Raw genomic sequence first — 16484 nt, 5'->3', positions numbered from 1 at the left:
GGTGTGACCTGCATGCTTGTAGGCTGGCAGTAAGCGTCTCAGGCTGGGAGCTATTGCAGCAAAGCATTTAAGGCACCCAGGGTTGTAGGGCAAATAGTGACACAACCCTTTACTGATCTGGATTGCATCCCAAATCCCATGACAAAGACTACCTACAGTTGCATGAGAAAAAACTTGACGCTTTAGTGACCTGATCCAATAGAAGAGTTTCCTTTGAATTGGGGCCTAGTTTAGGGGAGTGTGTGGTGGCATCTCTCTTGTTGTCAGAAAGCTTGAAAGTTCTCCGTTATATTGTTGCCTAGTCATAGAACTAGTTGTCAGCAGAACTGGCAGCTAAGTCAGGGTGTGCAGTTTCCGTGAGACAGCATAAAATAGGTTGAGAGTATAAGTACATATCCCTTTTAGTCACTCCTTATTTACTCTCTTTCCATCTTTCAAAGCAGTTGCAATACCAATGATCCTCTTCCTTTCTCCATTAGCTGACATAATTGCTTGCAAATAGTTCTTAAACAGTATAGTAGTTTTTGTTTAAAAAAGGTTCGCAGTTTTTGGTTAAAATTTGTGGGGGTTTAGCTGGTTTCAGGAAAGTTTTCTTTACTCTTTTTTTTTTTTTTTTTATAGTCACTTCTTCAGCTTTTGAGTGATCTTCATTGTGGCAGCATGGGCATGGATGCTCTAGTTCTCAATCCCTTAAACTGACAATATGGCGACTGGGATTCTAGGGCAGGATGTCTTATACTTATCTGAAGGCAGCCTGTTGGAGTCCTGAAAACCTTCTACTAGAAAAAGTTAGCATCCTATGGAATTGGTTTAAAAGATTTGCTCAAGGTAGAGGCCTTGTCCCTGTTATCTGAGATTCCCCTTTGTCTCTTGTGTTGTCAAAGCTACCCCTGGCAACTGCAAAATTGTACTTAAAGGTTAGGAGGGTCTCAGAGTTGTAGGCCCCGATAGCCAGCCAACTTTCTCCCAGAGTCTGCAAAGAAAAGGTGGTTCTGAGGCCTCCAAATTTTTAACCAAAATTGTGCCATTATACTGGACTTTCATTTTGATCAGTCTGTTACTGGCTGTTTTTTTCCTTAATCCCTCCAAGGGAGGTGAGATTACAGAATATGGATGTCAAAAGAGCAAATAGTTACTATTTAGGGAAGCCGAAGCCTTTTAAAGACTCAGACTTCCTGGAGCCTTTAGACAAAAATCTAAAGGTTACCTACTTAGCTCAAATGCCTGCATTGGAATATGAGATTGTGTTAGAACACATGCTAATTTACACGTTAAACAAGATTTCATCCCAGGGTTAACGATAACTAAGGCTGCGATTTAGTTACGGAGGTCACGGAATCCATGACTTCCAAAGACCTCTGAGAGTTCAGCCAGTGCCAGCTGGCAGGGGGGACCGCTGCTGCTCCTGGCTGCCGCTGGCAGCACAGGGGACCCCCACCGCTCCCAGCCAGCAGGGGGAACCCTGGAGCTCCCAGCTCAATGCAGCTGCTCAGGCTCCCCATTTTGTCACGGATATTTTTAGTAAAAATTCGGGACAGTCACGGGCTTCCATGAATTTTTCATTATTGCCCGTGACTTGTCTGTGCCTTTTACTAAAAATATCTGTGACACAATCTTAGCCTTAACGATAACCAGCTGATGTGCTAAATATGACAGTCTTTACCTATACTGAGGCTCACAATTGTGTTAGAACAACTATAAACTAACACAGTGGTTTTCAAACTTTAGCAACCCGAGGATCCCTATTTTGATTTAAAATTTTTCCACAGACCCCAAGTTCCCCGCTCAGTCCTTCTGTAGCTCTAGGTATGTGTTTTTTGTTTTTTAAAGTCATAGGAGAAGTAGTTAAAGATAAATGGATTCATAAATTGTGTGAGGAAAATTTATTGAAATGTTACCTTTGCACTTGCTTCCATATCAGTTTTTACACTTGGAATTCTCCATACTAGTACACAAAACCAAATCCCTCTCTTTTCATTCAATTCCCTTCCCAAAACTTTTCTTATGCAAGGTCTTTCTCAGATAACCCATCTTCAATCTGTATTGTGGGTGAAATCCTGGCTTCACTGAAGTGAATAACCAAACTTCTGTTGACTTCAGTATAGCAACATTTTACCTCATGTCTGATCTGTCCAATTTAGATTGTAAAATCTTAGGGTAATAACAAATATGTTCTCCCGCCCCTCCAGTGGTTAGTATTGAGCAGTATGGGACTAATTGTTGGTCTTTCTAAAATATCCATTTAGTCTGTTGTTTTAATTATTCTATTGTGAACTTTTTTTTTTTTTCTCCCTAGTTTTCAGAATACATTCAAGCTCAGGTTGATTCTGGCAAAGGAAAACTAGCTCCTGGCTTTGACTCTGCAAAGATTGTTAAAAATATGTTCACAAATCAGGACCGGAATGGAGATGGCAAGATTACAGCTGAAGAATTCAAACTGAAAGACCAAGAGACCACAGAGGGACATGATGAACTGTAAAACAAAACAAAAAACCAGTGAGCTGACCTACTGTCACTGTGTGTGTACTGGAAGATGTTTGATGTACTGTGCGTATGCGTGTGTGTTTGAAGGGATGGTATTTGGGGAAGGTGTTTGTATACAACTCTTCATGTGTGCATGGCGGTATATGTGGAGTGGGTTATTACACGAGAGAAGGTTTTCAGCTGGAATGGGTAGTTACATTTTTAAAAAATCATTAAGGGCCTCAGTGTGGGATTTATAAAGAGACTGAGTGTACTGACAAACATGGTTGTGTGAACAATACGGTTAATTTTTATGCTTAGAATCACAATTTTATTATTGAATGATGTACTTCACTTGATTGGATGAAAAGTAGAAAATATGCAATTGTTTTTTTTTTTTAGTTCTTTAAAAAGCCTTTTTGTATTTAAAGTTATTCTACAGGTATGTAAACAAACAGAAAAATGTGTCCCACTAGCATACCTGCAAAATAACAAAATTGCTGCATTAACAGATTAGAGTTACTGGTAGTACCCCGTTAGAAAGCATGTATTATTTTCAATAACTGAACAAGCCCCTTTTAATACTCTCCAGTAGGATCTATCGTTTGCAGATTACAAACAAATAAATTATTAGACATGCCATTGGAAAATTCTGGCAAGCTGTGAATAAAATGCGTATTTTAAGTTGTGCCCACATGTGTAATGATGGGTTTTACTGGATATGTGACAGAAGTTTGCTACATTCCTACATCTTATTTAATTAAAACACTTCACTCTCAGAGGACTGTTAAAGCACTGTCAAGGTATGAATACTAAATTTTATATCATGTCTACTGTATGTTAAAGCCAGTACAGTCACCCAGTTGATCTGTAAATGTAGCAAGTTGTTTTAATCAAACAGACCAAATAAATACAATTAGATTAAATATTGTATTTTCTGGAAAATGACATGAACTTTCCTCAACACACACAGCACAGAAATACCTCCCTAGTCGTAGAAGAGTACAAAGGGAGGTGTATGTTTCTATTATATGCTTTGAAGTGAGACACCTGCTTTCCTTAATCTGTATATGAATGGTGCTGGTTTTGCACTTTCTGGCACACTCATTTGAAAAACTGCTATTTTTTAATTACAGAAAATGCCATGAACTTTTGTTAGGTTTGATGCATGCTGAATAGTTGGTTTTTTTGTTATATAAAATACTGATCAACACAGATTGTACTCCCCCCTCACCTAAGGGTGGAGGGTTTAATATATCTTGATCAGAACAAGAACCTTATACACACACCATATGCAAGATTGCTATCCTGAATCTATATACAGTTTCATTATTGGAACTAAAACCCTGATGAGAGAACACCCTTTTGGGCTGACAGTAGTTAAGTAAAATAATTCTAACTGATTAGCTATAACATATTTCTGTTTTGTACTTCATATTAATAAAGGGTCTTTGGAAAGTCTGGAGTTTCTTAAATTGATCACACCATCTCACCATTAGCAGTGCCTGTTCAGAATGTGCTTTGACGTTTGCTTGTACTGAAAAATAAACACAGTTCCACTAACTTTACATTTATATATAACCACCACCCTTATTAATGTCCCCATGCCCAGTGAAAGCCAGACTGCCTTTATGTCTGAGGTTTTGCCTTGTGGTGCTAGGACCCTAGTTAAAAACTACAAGGAAATCCAGACTGACTACTTAGGTATGGACTAATTTTAGCCCTTTAATGCCTGGTAGAAGATCCTAGATATTAATGGATTGCAGTTGGAATCTCATGCATTATCATACAAATGGCCCTTTAGAACCATTAACATCTCACCAAAGCAGTGTTCTTATGGAGGCTACAGTTCCTGATGTTGCATAGAGTTTCCTCCTCTATTTTGTTTCAAAATACAAAGATAGCTCACTAGTAACTATAGTTCAAATATACTGCTTTTGCATATTTCACAAAAGGTGCCTTTGGTACACAGGAGCTATACAGCAACCTTCAAAGAATCAGGGCACATTGGGCACCTCTTTTTGTGGCACTGAAAATTTGGAGACAATTTTTCACACCCAAACAACTCAACCAGTTGCACAGTGCTAGAACCCTGAGGAAGAGGGGAAAGCAGATGGGTAGTCAGAATGTACGAGCACAGCTTAAAAAGTTGTTGGTGAGTAACTTTTAAGAATCATTCCACACATTTCACCTGCAGTTGGTCTTGAAAATTCCAGTTAAATCAGAATGGTAAAACTGCCCTACAGACCTAGATGCCAAGTAGGGAGCAGTACCAGATGAGTGTGTACAGATATCCAAATTTTTGTAACAGTTCCATCAAAACGACAAGTTGTCACTTTAACCATAATAAATGGAAGTCTAAACTCCTCACCTAATAGGCAACAATCTTGTGTTGCATTCTTAGCCAGACCCATGGCAATGTCTCACTGAGTTTAACTCACTCTTCCTTTCTGACTTATTTAACTGTACTGTGTACCTTCAGTAGCATGCAAACATTTGAGTAGCCTGCCACACTTGTTTGGGAGGAAACTTTTGATAGATGGTCTCAGGTATCTGAGCCTGGATTTTTACAAAAGAGAACTGAAAGGGTGAGTAGAGGTAAAACTTAAATAAATTTACTTTCAGTATAACCGCTCTTATTTGTTGTCTGCAATTAGGTGTTCATACTACTTTCTAATTCAGGCTGAATCAGCAACTGCATTTTAAATGTACTGCCAATTGGGGAGGGGGAGAAAAGGGGAAATATTGGTTCTGCATGAAAATTTAGGAATTTGGAGTATGAATAAACTCTTCCCCTGAAACTTGAATACATAAATCATGCAGCTGTCTTAACTTATAAGAACTAAACTAATTTTTAAAAAATTGCTGCTTAAATTTTAGGCACATTTTTTTAAAAATGAAGTTTCAGCACCTGATGGGGCTCTGGAGATGAGTAGTATGTGGACAGTTGGCTGGTTATACAATGCTGGTTCTTGTTTCTAGCCATCAGAATAAATTGGAAAAGGAAGATGGAATTAGATGGTAATTTTTTTTCCTTCCAAAAAAGCAAAAAATATACATGAGTCTTAATCTTCCATATAGGCAAGATTTGTGGGTGCCACAGCAATGTTAAGAAATTATTCCTGGGGAAAGTCTGTGCCATTGCATATATGCAGAATTCATGTCCCCTGTAGAATATTTTTTCTCAGCAGAAAATACTTTCTGCTGGAGAGGTGATGCAGTTACACCTTTCACCCACCAGCGACTGCTGTGGTGAAAGAACAGAGGGCAGCCACTCCTGGCCAGGAGCAGCTAGCTGCAGAGAGAGGAGAGGGAGAAGAGACTGTGTTGCTCACAGTGCCCTGCGCATGGGGCCAGGTGATATGGAGGGAACTGGACAGCATAGGGCTGTTGGGGTGGGGTGTACACTGGGATGGGGGCCAAATGGGAGTGCGGGTACAGGGCCACTGGGGGTGGCCAAGTGAGGGTGCAGGGCCAAATGGAGACGGGGATGACTGAGTGGGAGTGCAAGGACACATAGGGATGGGGCAGATGTGCCTGACAGAGGCTAGGGGTCAGCCAGAGTCTCCAGGGGAGAGACTCCCCAACAATCTTCCCCCACCCTTCCAAAAACATCCCGTTCCATTTTTCTCCTACCCATATCCAACAACTCTTCAGGTTAGCACCCAGGCTTCTTCCCAGCAATTACTTCCCTCTCCCTGAGCTCCTCTGTTACCCGATTCCCTCAAGCCTTTTCACTGCTTTCGAGGGGGAAGCATGTGTCTGTATTGTAGTTTAAATGAATTATTTCTTAAAGTTCTGTATTAATATGCCTAGTAAGGAATCTATTTGTCAAAAACCATTTTCTGAATCTTTTTTTGTTGTCCATATTGGTACAGACATACTTGCTGACAGCTATTTTGAAATAAATTACCAAAATTATTGAAGCTGGCGTGATTATATTGTGTTGTTTTTGACAAAATATGCAGTATTTTGCAGAATTTGAAAATATTGTGGGCAGAATTCCCCCAAGAGTAAGTGATCATAGAAGGAAAGTTTCAATTTATTAACATGCAGCCCTTCTTATGGAAATATTTTTGAACCCCCCCCCATTTAGCATGTACTCAAGGAAAGAATGGTTGCTTATCTTACAGTAATTGTTTTATTGCCTTGGTGAGCCTACTGCTCTTGGAAGGGTGCAGAACATCCAACAATTTGTGGTCTCTTGTACCTCTCCCAAATGTAGGACAAGTTTCTGCCATGCATTTTAACATTTTGGAACCACTTAAATAAGTCAACTGGAGAAGATGGTGAGGGGTTCACTGCCTCCTCACGGGCAGATGAGGAAATTGCAGGTGAGATGAGTTGTTCTCCCTTGTCTGATCTTTATCTCTAGTATCTGAGCCTGTTTTAGTTGACCTGCCTGCAAAGATCTATATTGCCTCTTGGGAGGGGAGTTAGCCCTGGTAGGGGGCAGTAGCTACTGGCTTCCAGATATGGTATTGCATATCTTAGTTGGCAGGGTTAAAGATTGATAAGCATGGGGCTGGGACATAGACTGGTGGGACATAATGGAGGACACCAAGTGGCCTGTTCTTGGAAATCCTTGCCATGTTCTTTTGAGAGAGCACTTCATGTTTCTCAGTGTGATCCCAGTGGAGGGAAGATGAGTCCCTACTGCACATCAACAAGGAGGATGAAAAGGAGTACACTTCCTCCCGTGGTGGGGCTACTCTTTCAGGCATGCTGGGATGCTCTAATGTCCACTCTAGTAGGGAAATGAGTCAGCACTGAGGTCTCTGTAACTGATTGCTTACCTAGCAAGGGTGGCTGCACTATTGGGCCCATAGAAATCACTCCATCCTGCATATGCGCTGTGGCAATAGGGATGGTGTCAATGAGCAAGATATGAAGGATGTCAGTGCAAAAGAAAGGGTGGTCCACAAGTTTAGTGGGGACCAGAGGCATATGTTTAACAGGTAACACTAATGCACCAAAAGGACCTAAGTCTGGCCATTGGCTACCTTTTGCCTGTTGAGTCAGAGCCAGGGTGACTCTTGCGTTTGGATTTCATAGGCATGGCAGAGGGTAACCAACATCTCAACCTGACTCTGAAGCCGTGTTCCTTCCTACACCTCTCAGGAGTCATCAACACCGGAATGGACGTGAACAAGTAGAGTCTCTTGGGTGACAGCATGGGTAGGGCATGGGTTTTGAGTCACTAGTGTGCATTGGAAAGGGACTGATGCGATAACTGAGGTCTAGCTACATCCTTCCTTTTGCTATCTGAAGGCTTGTACAGAGCATTCCAAGAGAAAGTTTTAGGCAAGCCTCTCTAGCTTTTTGTTTGATTAGAGAGAGCATATTGAATGAGTGCCTAGCTGTAAGCAGGTACTGAAGTGTTACACAAGGAGCAGGTTTTTAATCCTGGGGGTTTTGCTTCTGTCATTGGGCTGGATCCCTTTTACTTGTCTAGCCTCTAAGCAAAAGATCAGATTGTCATTTGACACAAAAGAATTTAAAGACTGCAACTCACTCCTGAACTAATTAACATTACTAACAGTGCATAGAGCTGCAGCAGTGGTAAGAGAACAGAGGGATGGTTAGGCCTGTTTTGCTCCTTGGTGGAGACAGACACCTCAGAGTGGCCTCACTTACACTGCTGGCCAAAACAATCCAATCCTATGTGCATGGGGCACATGCACATGAAAAGTGTAATCCATATGGCCAGTCATTTCAAGAACTACCTTTACTTTGTGGGTAGGGAAAAACAGACTGCCAACTCACTTATTGTTACCAGGAGTTGAATAGATGTAGCAACCATCTGTAACTTACTGGGCTCATGTAGCAGTCAGTTTGACAATAGGTGAACACCATGGTTAATCTTGTGAAAGTAGGATTTACATAATGAACTGTAATAGCACCTCTCATTAATCCAAAACTTAAGTTCACAAAAGATAATCAATAGGATAAAACAAGTTATGTATGTACACTACTTGTCACTTTAGAGGTATTTAGAATCATTATAATATGGGATGTGATTTACTACATATAAAGCAGCATAAAGAATGAAGCCCTGACAGTGGGCTGATGTGCCAATTTGTAAAATTATCCTTACAGTACTGAGAAGTTTCCTTTGACTCAAGTGTAGTACTGATTACACCAGAAAAGCAAGCTACCTCTGTAATTCTCCCACCGCACAGCTGAATGTAAATAAATGTTAAAAGGTAACCAAAAGAGCAAATTGCTTCCCTTAACTGTGTTTTAGAGCCTGCCATGGGAGATTTTTTTTGGGTAGCTATTCTCTAAAGCTGTTGTGCAAAACACCCAAAGCCAGTCAAGTATAAACTTTACAGGTGACTAACACTTAACTTTCAACTGTTACTGACAAGGCAGTGCTATTTAGTTAAAAGTAAACTTTAGCAAGTTTTTGAAATCAGTGATTTGATTTAAAATAGTCTGTAAAGTGATACTAGAGTCCATATACTGTAACATTTTGTCTGAACCATGACATCTTTATGTTGTATCATTTTCACCACAGGAAAAACCCAATATATTATGAAAACTTATACTGTGACACATTAAAATAACACCACTGCCCTCAAGTGCAACTATGATTCTTGAATATAGCTGTCTGTGTGAGAGACAACGCAGGACTGTACAAAATGCAACACAGACCCCTGCACATTAGCTAAATCACAGAATGTTTACATTTTAAATGTTACAAAATATCTCCAATTTCTAAAACACCCCTCTTATATGCATGATTAAAAGAACATATTGCAATGTCCTCTAAGCCGTAAAGTTAATTACATCTGTTAAAACAGAGCAGAAGTGAGAGACGGTGAAGGGTGGCATAAGAACAGTAAAGCTTCCAGTTGACAATGGATGCTCTATATTACTTTTAGATACCAAAATGATCAAAATTTTTAAATTTAGAATTACAAGAGTTCAGAAAATATGGATAATAAAGACATCTCTAAGGTAGTACAAGTGTGCACTTCTGTCCAGTTGTCCAATTAGGAGAAGTAGAGTGACTTGAGGATACAATTTACAGGATTTTCTGTAGGATGGAATTGGCCACATCCAAAGACTCATCTTTCACCAAAACAATATCATAAGAGTCCATGTATTTTTCCAGAAGTTCTTCTACCTTGTTAGCAGCATGAATGAAGGGGGGGGAAGAACACCCAGTTAACAGGTTTTAATGTAGAAAAGTCAGCCACCATTATAAAACTAGTATCAAGTCTCTCCCCTCCCCCATCCCAATTATCAAGGTGAAATAAGCATATCCACTGCTAGCTACTGAGGGTTTGAGTTCCATAGTTTGTGGAAGTAAGACTAAGAGCAAGTTTAAAATTCAAACCACTTATTTAAGAGTATGTATAATAGGCGCTCAAGTACATATGGCTTTTTTTTCCCCCCCAGTATACATTTATGGCAGGCTGTACTCAAGACTTCACGCATAATGATGTTGTCAATGAGTAACAAACCAGGTTGAAACCTGTTGCAGCTCCATGACAGGAAGAGGCTGTGGAATTTGGGAACGGACTTCTATTGTGTCATTAGTGGATGAGAAGAAAATACAGGCAGTATTTTACATCCCTTGAATATGGTGTATATTTCAATTTGGAATGCATTTTCACATTAGAAGTGCCTTTTAGTTTTGCAGTCGAAGTCTTGGGTCTCATCCAAAGTAGGAGAAAGTTTCTTGCATTTAATATTGCAAGTTTGCTTAGACACAGATGTGGGACTGAAGGAAAAAGGGACAAGATTTAAAGAGAGAAAGAATCACTGCCTATAAAGGTGATTGGTTACTTTATAGCCTTTCCCCAGCCCCTGAATTTCATATCCCAGCAAGACAGCTGCTTCAGGAGAAGTTCCAGTAAAGATAATGCTAAAGGATGGGGGAAAGTTAAGCTTGTGCTTTAACAAGTCATTGGTGTGAGGTGAGGAAACCCTTTGAGTGTCAACTCTTGGGAATACATTTGAACTGTAGAAGGTATTAAAGTTACCCCTTTAGTAGGTACTTAATGTTTTATAGAAAGTCTTTATTTTGCTGCTCCACAGTATGTGTGATTAAAAGGAAATATCCTACCCCAAACTTACCAATATGTATACCACTTACTTTATCATTTAGATAGCCAATCTTAAGAATGTGTTCAACATTTGCAACTCCATCTGCCATAGTTAAGTCTCCCTGTGAATCTCCAAGCAATATGATGTTGCTGTTGTCTTTTAACTGTTTGAAGTACTCTGTGTTCTTCAAGGCACCATCATGTTTGTTATAAACATGAATCAATTCTCCTTTAAATCCCTTTAACACACCCTATTAAACAAATGCTAAAAGTTATTTCCTATGTTATGAGAACAGACTCATTACTATCAGAGACAGAAGCATTGCCAAGGGGCTAGACTGTAAATCGGTGATCTGCCATGAGCAAAAATGGTAGCACACGGTTGTGCTGCCCCAGGAACAGCCCACAAGTAAGCTATCTTCTATTTGCTTTGTGCCGAGGACAAGGACTGACTATACAGTTCTCCTTTTCCAAATGGCAGGGCAACTAGCTGCATTAACTGCTCAATTAGAGTGTTATGCTGTATTATATGCGTAATACATACTTTATCCCTCTACCTACCCCTTTCAACGCCAGAAATGTAGTATTTCATACTTACATTCTCATCAAAATCCATGAAATTGGAAACTACTTTGACATTAGAATGGTAGACACCAGCCTGATGGATGACTTCCTCTAGGATGTCTCCAAGCCCAGCAGAAAATATGAACACAGGAATATTATGTTCACTGAGCTTATCAAAGAAGTTCTCATATCCTTCCCTGCAGAACAGGATGTAAATACAAGCTAAAAACACAAAAAAATTGCCCAAAACATGAAAAGTAAATTTTCAAAAAAGACTTTCCCATCTTCATGGGGAAATTTCTTTAGGTATTTCACTGTATTTATGTTTACGTAGTTTTTTTAAGGCCAAAAGGGTCCATTATGATCATCTAGTCCAGGGGTTCCCAAACTTGGTTCGTGGCTTGTTCAGGGCAAGCACCTGGCGGGCCACGAGACACTTTGTTTACCTGAGCGTCTGCAGGTACGGCCGCTCGCAGCTCCCAGTGGCCGTGGTTTGCCGTTCCTGGCCAATGGGAGCTGTGGGAAGCGACACATCATAGACTTTCGCCACGTAATTCTTGCACTGAGTCATAACTTCTGATTTAGCGAGAATATATCTTTTAGACAGACATTCAATCTTGTTTTAAAGGCTTCAGGTGCTGGAGAATCTACCACATCTCTAGGTAAATTATTCCAATTATTAGGGCTGTCTAGTTATTAAAAATATCAAAGGATTAAAAAAAGTCCCAATTACTTGCAGTTTTAATTGTTCTATTAAACAATAAGAATACCAATTAAATATTTTTGGATGTTGGAGGGGAAGTGTGTGTGTGTGTGTGTGTGTGTTGGGGGAAGGACAGATTGTGTTGGGGGAGTGAGACACCGTGTTTGTGTGTTGTATTGAGTGTGTTCAGCACATTGTCTCTTTAAGCACTGCACTCACCAGTCTGAATGCTTGCTCAGACAGCAGCAGCTGCTGGCAGCTCCTACTCCTAACCCAGAGGCAGCAGCACAGACAGGCTCCCTGTCCCCCAACCAGCTCAGCAGAGACCAGGTACATGGGCTACGGAATGGGGACACCCCAATATCACCCTCCACCCCATGTGCACAGGAGGCTCCTGGTCCCAAGCAGCTTGGCCAGGGGTGTCTCCAAGGCAGGGGTGGGGGGAGTGTAGGAGCAGCTGCAGGCAGCAGAGCAGTGGGGGGAGGAGGTGCCCTCCCCCTTGAGTGTGGTGGTCTGGGTGGTGGTCCAGCCCGCCCACTCATAAGGCCAGTCCTGCTCATGAGCCAGCAGCAGACAGGCTCCCTTTGTTCCCCGCTCAGTGGTGACCAGGTACACGAGTGGGGAGTAGGGGGGACACCCCAACATCAGCCCCCTTTCTCCTACCCCACTCCGCACAGCGGACAGGAGGCAGGCTCCTGGTCTGGTGCAGTTTGACCACGGGCAGCTCCATGGGGAGGTGGGGGGAGGAGCAGCAGTGGAGCAGGGCAGCGGGAGGAGAGGCATCCCCCTGAACCAGGCGCCTTGGGATGGAATCAACGCTCATTACAAATAAATGCATTAATTTATTTTAAATTAATTGCATGCATAAACTGCAATTAATTGACAGACCTGTTGTTAATTGCCCTCACTTGGAATACAGTGCAGACTTTTCCCACCATTGGATCCTGTTATGCTTTTGTCTACTATATTAAAGGGTTCTCTAACTATCAGAAATCTTCTCTCTAGGTACATACAATTAAGTCACCTCTTAACACCTTCTCTTTGTTAAACTAAATAGATTGAGCCTCTTTAGGCTCTCCTTGTAAGACAAGTTTTCCAGACTTTGAATCATTCTTGTAGCTATTTTCTGAACCTTTTGCAATTTGTCAACATCTTTTAAAAAGTGACACCAGAACTGGACACAATATTCCACTAATGGTTCAACTAATGTTGTATATCACTTTCCTGCTTCTATTCTATATGCTCCTGCTTGTACAGCTAAGTATAGTATGTTATAGTTAATGCTTACATTCTGAAAGTGTTTTGTGATGATGCAGATTCATGCAGCTGAAACTCATTTATATATGTGCACAGATGCTGCACGTGCATTTCCCTTTAAAAGCAGAGAGTCTTAATATAATGCTTCTTTATGGTTAACATTTTTTTTCTTATCTGATGCAACAGTAAAAAACTGAAGAAAACTGTCCAGTACCATAGGTAAGAATAAATCAATCCAGACAAATTAAATTCTTGCATCCTAAGGCTGATTTTTAAAAAAAACAAACACCACACATTCCAAACTTACAGCCAGCACTCTGGAAGATCTCTTTGGAAATGCTGATAGAAAAGCACAGAATATAGGAGAAAAAACTGGAGCCTCAGTAAAAGTAAGGACACTGGGGCAAGAATGCTGGTTATTAAACTTGTCTCTCTTCTTATGGACAGAATAATATTCCACTATTTCAAAAATATATAGACATTCCTAAATTGTCTTGTTGCTAGCTTTGTTAGTATTTGACATACAAATGTAGGGAGATTTTCAAGGGCTTAAAGTCAAGTGCCTAAATCCCTGTGGTACTGTTGAAAACCTCTCCTATATGTATATTTGTGAGGCAGAAAGTTTATAGGAATAACAACCTTGTAAGACACCATGTCAAAAGTTGTCTGACAAGTAGACTATTTGTAGTTGCAAATATCTCAAGTGTTCATTCTAATACATCTTTGATATCATGTTAATGTATTTTTCAGATGCAAAATAGACACGAGTTATGTAATATTTGCATCCAGTTTCTTCTGAAAATATTATGTATCTACAGTTTTCAGCAAAAATGGTTTCCTGATATGAGTAGTAAGCATAATAGCAATAGTGTAGAGTCCATGAAAATACTTTAAATTGATCTAACATGCAAAGAATCTTACTTCAGCATAACATCAGATTCCCGCACGATTTCTGCAAATTTATCCTTTTGTAAACCTTGTTCAACAAGTAAAGTATGTGATTTATTGTACCTAGGAATAAAAAAAAAAAAGTCAAACTTCCATGGACTTAAGGATTGTAAAGTTCGCATTTAAGTCTGAATTTCATTTGTCTCTAGTAGCATACTACATTTAATTCTTGGCAAGATTTTAAAAAATGATCTACTAATGTGAGAAACTCTAAAAATACCCTATGACCAAGTTATGATTAAATATGTATCCAGCAAAAACATGGGGAATTATATTTCGTAAATTTGTTCACTAGTGTATCATTGATTTTTGAGGAGGAATATATTATACATTGTTCAGGATGCCCCAACTGAGCAGCGTCAGCAACAGCAAAAAATCAACAACATTCCCCAAAGAGAGGTGAATTAAATTAACTGAATTAGCAATAGGTCAATTTTAGCCCGTATATTTTAGACTTTTTTTTAAAAGTTAAATCTTACTTCATTGTGAAAACTGTAAAAAATAAACTCTTACCATTCAACCATGTAAGGATATTTTTCTTCAATGGTAAGATCAGGGTCAATTTCAATAGCATAATAGGTTTCTTTCAGCTGCAATAACTGAAAAGAAAACCAGAACTTTTAAAATCTTTCAATTATAAAAAAGCACTTAGGTGATCATTCCATGTCCAATCTCCATGCTTTTATCTAAATAATCAACTCAGTTTATCTGTCATTTTTATATTTACTTTACTAACTGTTTGTAATGGAATCTGAAATGCTTTATATTGTATTTTGTATGCCAACATACAGATGAGTGCAATAAGTTAGTTTGTATACATAAAGATGAAACATAAGTAAACTGCACATTTTGTGAAACTAGATTATTTCTAGTTTTGATAGGAATATACATTTACTTACATTATGCGAGGTTAACATTTTGAGGGCTTGGTTGGTAAACTCCTGACTTCACTGAAGTCAATGAACAAACTCCCATTGAATTCAGTGGGGCCAGAGTTTCACTTTTGTTTCTTACAGTGCAACATAAATCAGATCACACTAGAACTAAAATAAAATGTGAAGTGAATCAATCTGTACCAGTGATCAATGGCTAACTGATTTTCTGGTTACCTTTTTCCGACATTCTTCTGTGATGAGCTTACAGTTATCAATGACATCTGAAAAGATTATTAAAAAAAGTCACAAGAAGTTCTATCAAAAGGACTGAATTTCTCTCAACTTTTTATTTTTTATGCCTTGTATAATGCTGAAGAGCAATGTTTGAGTATGTACTACTATACCACAAGTTTGCTCACAACTGTTCATACAAGAGCCCACTAGAATGCATACTTGTCTTTCAAGAGTTTGATTGAAGAAAAAAAAAAAAACACCAAAAATAAAAAATACTGATGTCCCTTATTCTAAATTTTTAAAATTGAAAAGTTTCTCAACATCTTATTGTAGCCTGACAACTTTAGTAGCTCGATTTCATTAAGACATATCACCTTGTTTCCTCTGCTTTAAGAGAAGGGTAAAGCATAAATTTCCAAGAGCTGCAGGGGGTTTTAACCATGTGACTCTTGCTAATGTCATTGTTATAACCCTAGACAACTCTAAAAATGCATAACACCACATACCCAACCCTGTAACCAATAAAAATCTTCTTCAGCAAGTCTAAATTATTAATGCAATGATAACACTACTGGTGTTGTGCATTGTAACTTCAAGTCTGAGTTATTTAGATTTGATCTCATGATATACCGAAACACTGATTGAGAATTGTTTTTAAAGTGGAAAGCAATTAAGACATTCTAGAAACTCATTTATTAGACCGTACAACTCAAATAAATCAAGTGCAGATGAATCTCCATATAACAGGGAAAAAACACAAGAAAAAACTACATGCAGTAGTAAAAAAAAGTAATCATTTAATATAAAAAGTACTCACTGTGACATGTTGGACATCTTTTTCCATTGTAAGAAAATCTACTTAATGTCATATCAAAATCTGTAATGATCTATTAAAAGAAAAAAAAAAGTTATAAAACAGATGTACAGTAAAGGTAAATGCCTAGAATCTGAATGATCACTACCGATAGCTGTGAGGACAATAGAGCTGTCACAAGTCTCCTTATAAAGACTCTAATGAAATACTTTAGTGTGACGATAGAGAATTAGAACAAACAGTTCTGATCAATTATAATAATTATATAAATTGTAATTATTTGAGTAACGCATTGAAACAACATGCTTTTTGCAACCTGTCCTGAAGTTATCCTTTTACTATCCACAGTTTGGACATCTCTTGACTTGGCTACCTTATGTCACTCACTATTTAATGACATTAATGGAAAATGGTGAAGTTATACACTTGAATTTAGGAGGTGTTCTGAGATAGTTCAACAGATCTCCCAACTTTGAAGACTTATTGAAACTTAGCTCCTGTCATACACACATTTCCACTTTCTGGCCTAGAACAAACAGCATGATTGTTTGTTCATATCTTGCACACAT

At 39.0% G+C, this 16484-nt stretch overlaps 2 protein-coding genes across 9 annotated transcripts in view; one reads left to right on the top strand and one right to left on the bottom strand.

Annotated features, from left to right (window-relative positions):
- The window catches only part of FKBP9 (FKBP prolyl isomerase 9), a 31190-nt gene extending 25696 nt beyond the window's left edge, over positions 1–5494 (top strand). For both annotated transcript variants that reach the window (XM_043508780.1, XM_043508781.1), the window contains one exon: positions 2297–5494. In XM_043508780.1, coding sequence (XP_043364715.1) covers positions 2297–2479 — 183 coding nt within the window. In that variant the 3' untranslated portion in view covers positions 2480–5494. The remainder of the gene's footprint in view (positions 1–2296) is intronic.
- Positions 5495–8926: 3432 nt separating this feature from the next.
- NT5C3A (5'-nucleotidase, cytosolic IIIA) overlaps positions 8927–16484 on the bottom strand; it is a 35352-nt gene continuing 27794 nt past the window's right edge. For 6 of the 7 annotated variants that reach the window (XM_038388492.2, XM_038388494.2, XM_038388495.2 and 3 more), the window contains 7 exons: positions 15919–15988; positions 15102–15148; positions 14506–14591; positions 13966–14055; positions 11119–11281; positions 10571–10771; positions 8927–9595 (listed from right to left, as the gene is read on the bottom strand). In XM_038388492.2, coding sequence (XP_038244420.1) covers positions 9494–9595; positions 10571–10771; positions 11119–11281; positions 13966–14055; positions 14506–14591; positions 15102–15148; positions 15919–15988 — 759 coding nt within the window. In that variant the 3' untranslated portion in view covers positions 8927–9493. The remainder of the gene's footprint in view (positions 9596–10570; positions 10772–11118; positions 11282–13965; positions 14056–14505; positions 14592–15101; positions 15149–15918; positions 15989–16484) is intronic. The other variant, XM_038388493.2, reaches the window with a different exon arrangement.

This window comes from Dermochelys coriacea, chromosome 2 (genome assembly GCF_009764565.3).
Source record: "Dermochelys coriacea isolate rDerCor1 chromosome 2, rDerCor1.pri.v4, whole genome shotgun sequence".
NCBI lineage: Eukaryota > Metazoa > Chordata > Testudines > Dermochelyidae > Dermochelys > Dermochelys coriacea.
This window is presented reverse-complemented; position numbering and strand designations above follow the sequence as displayed.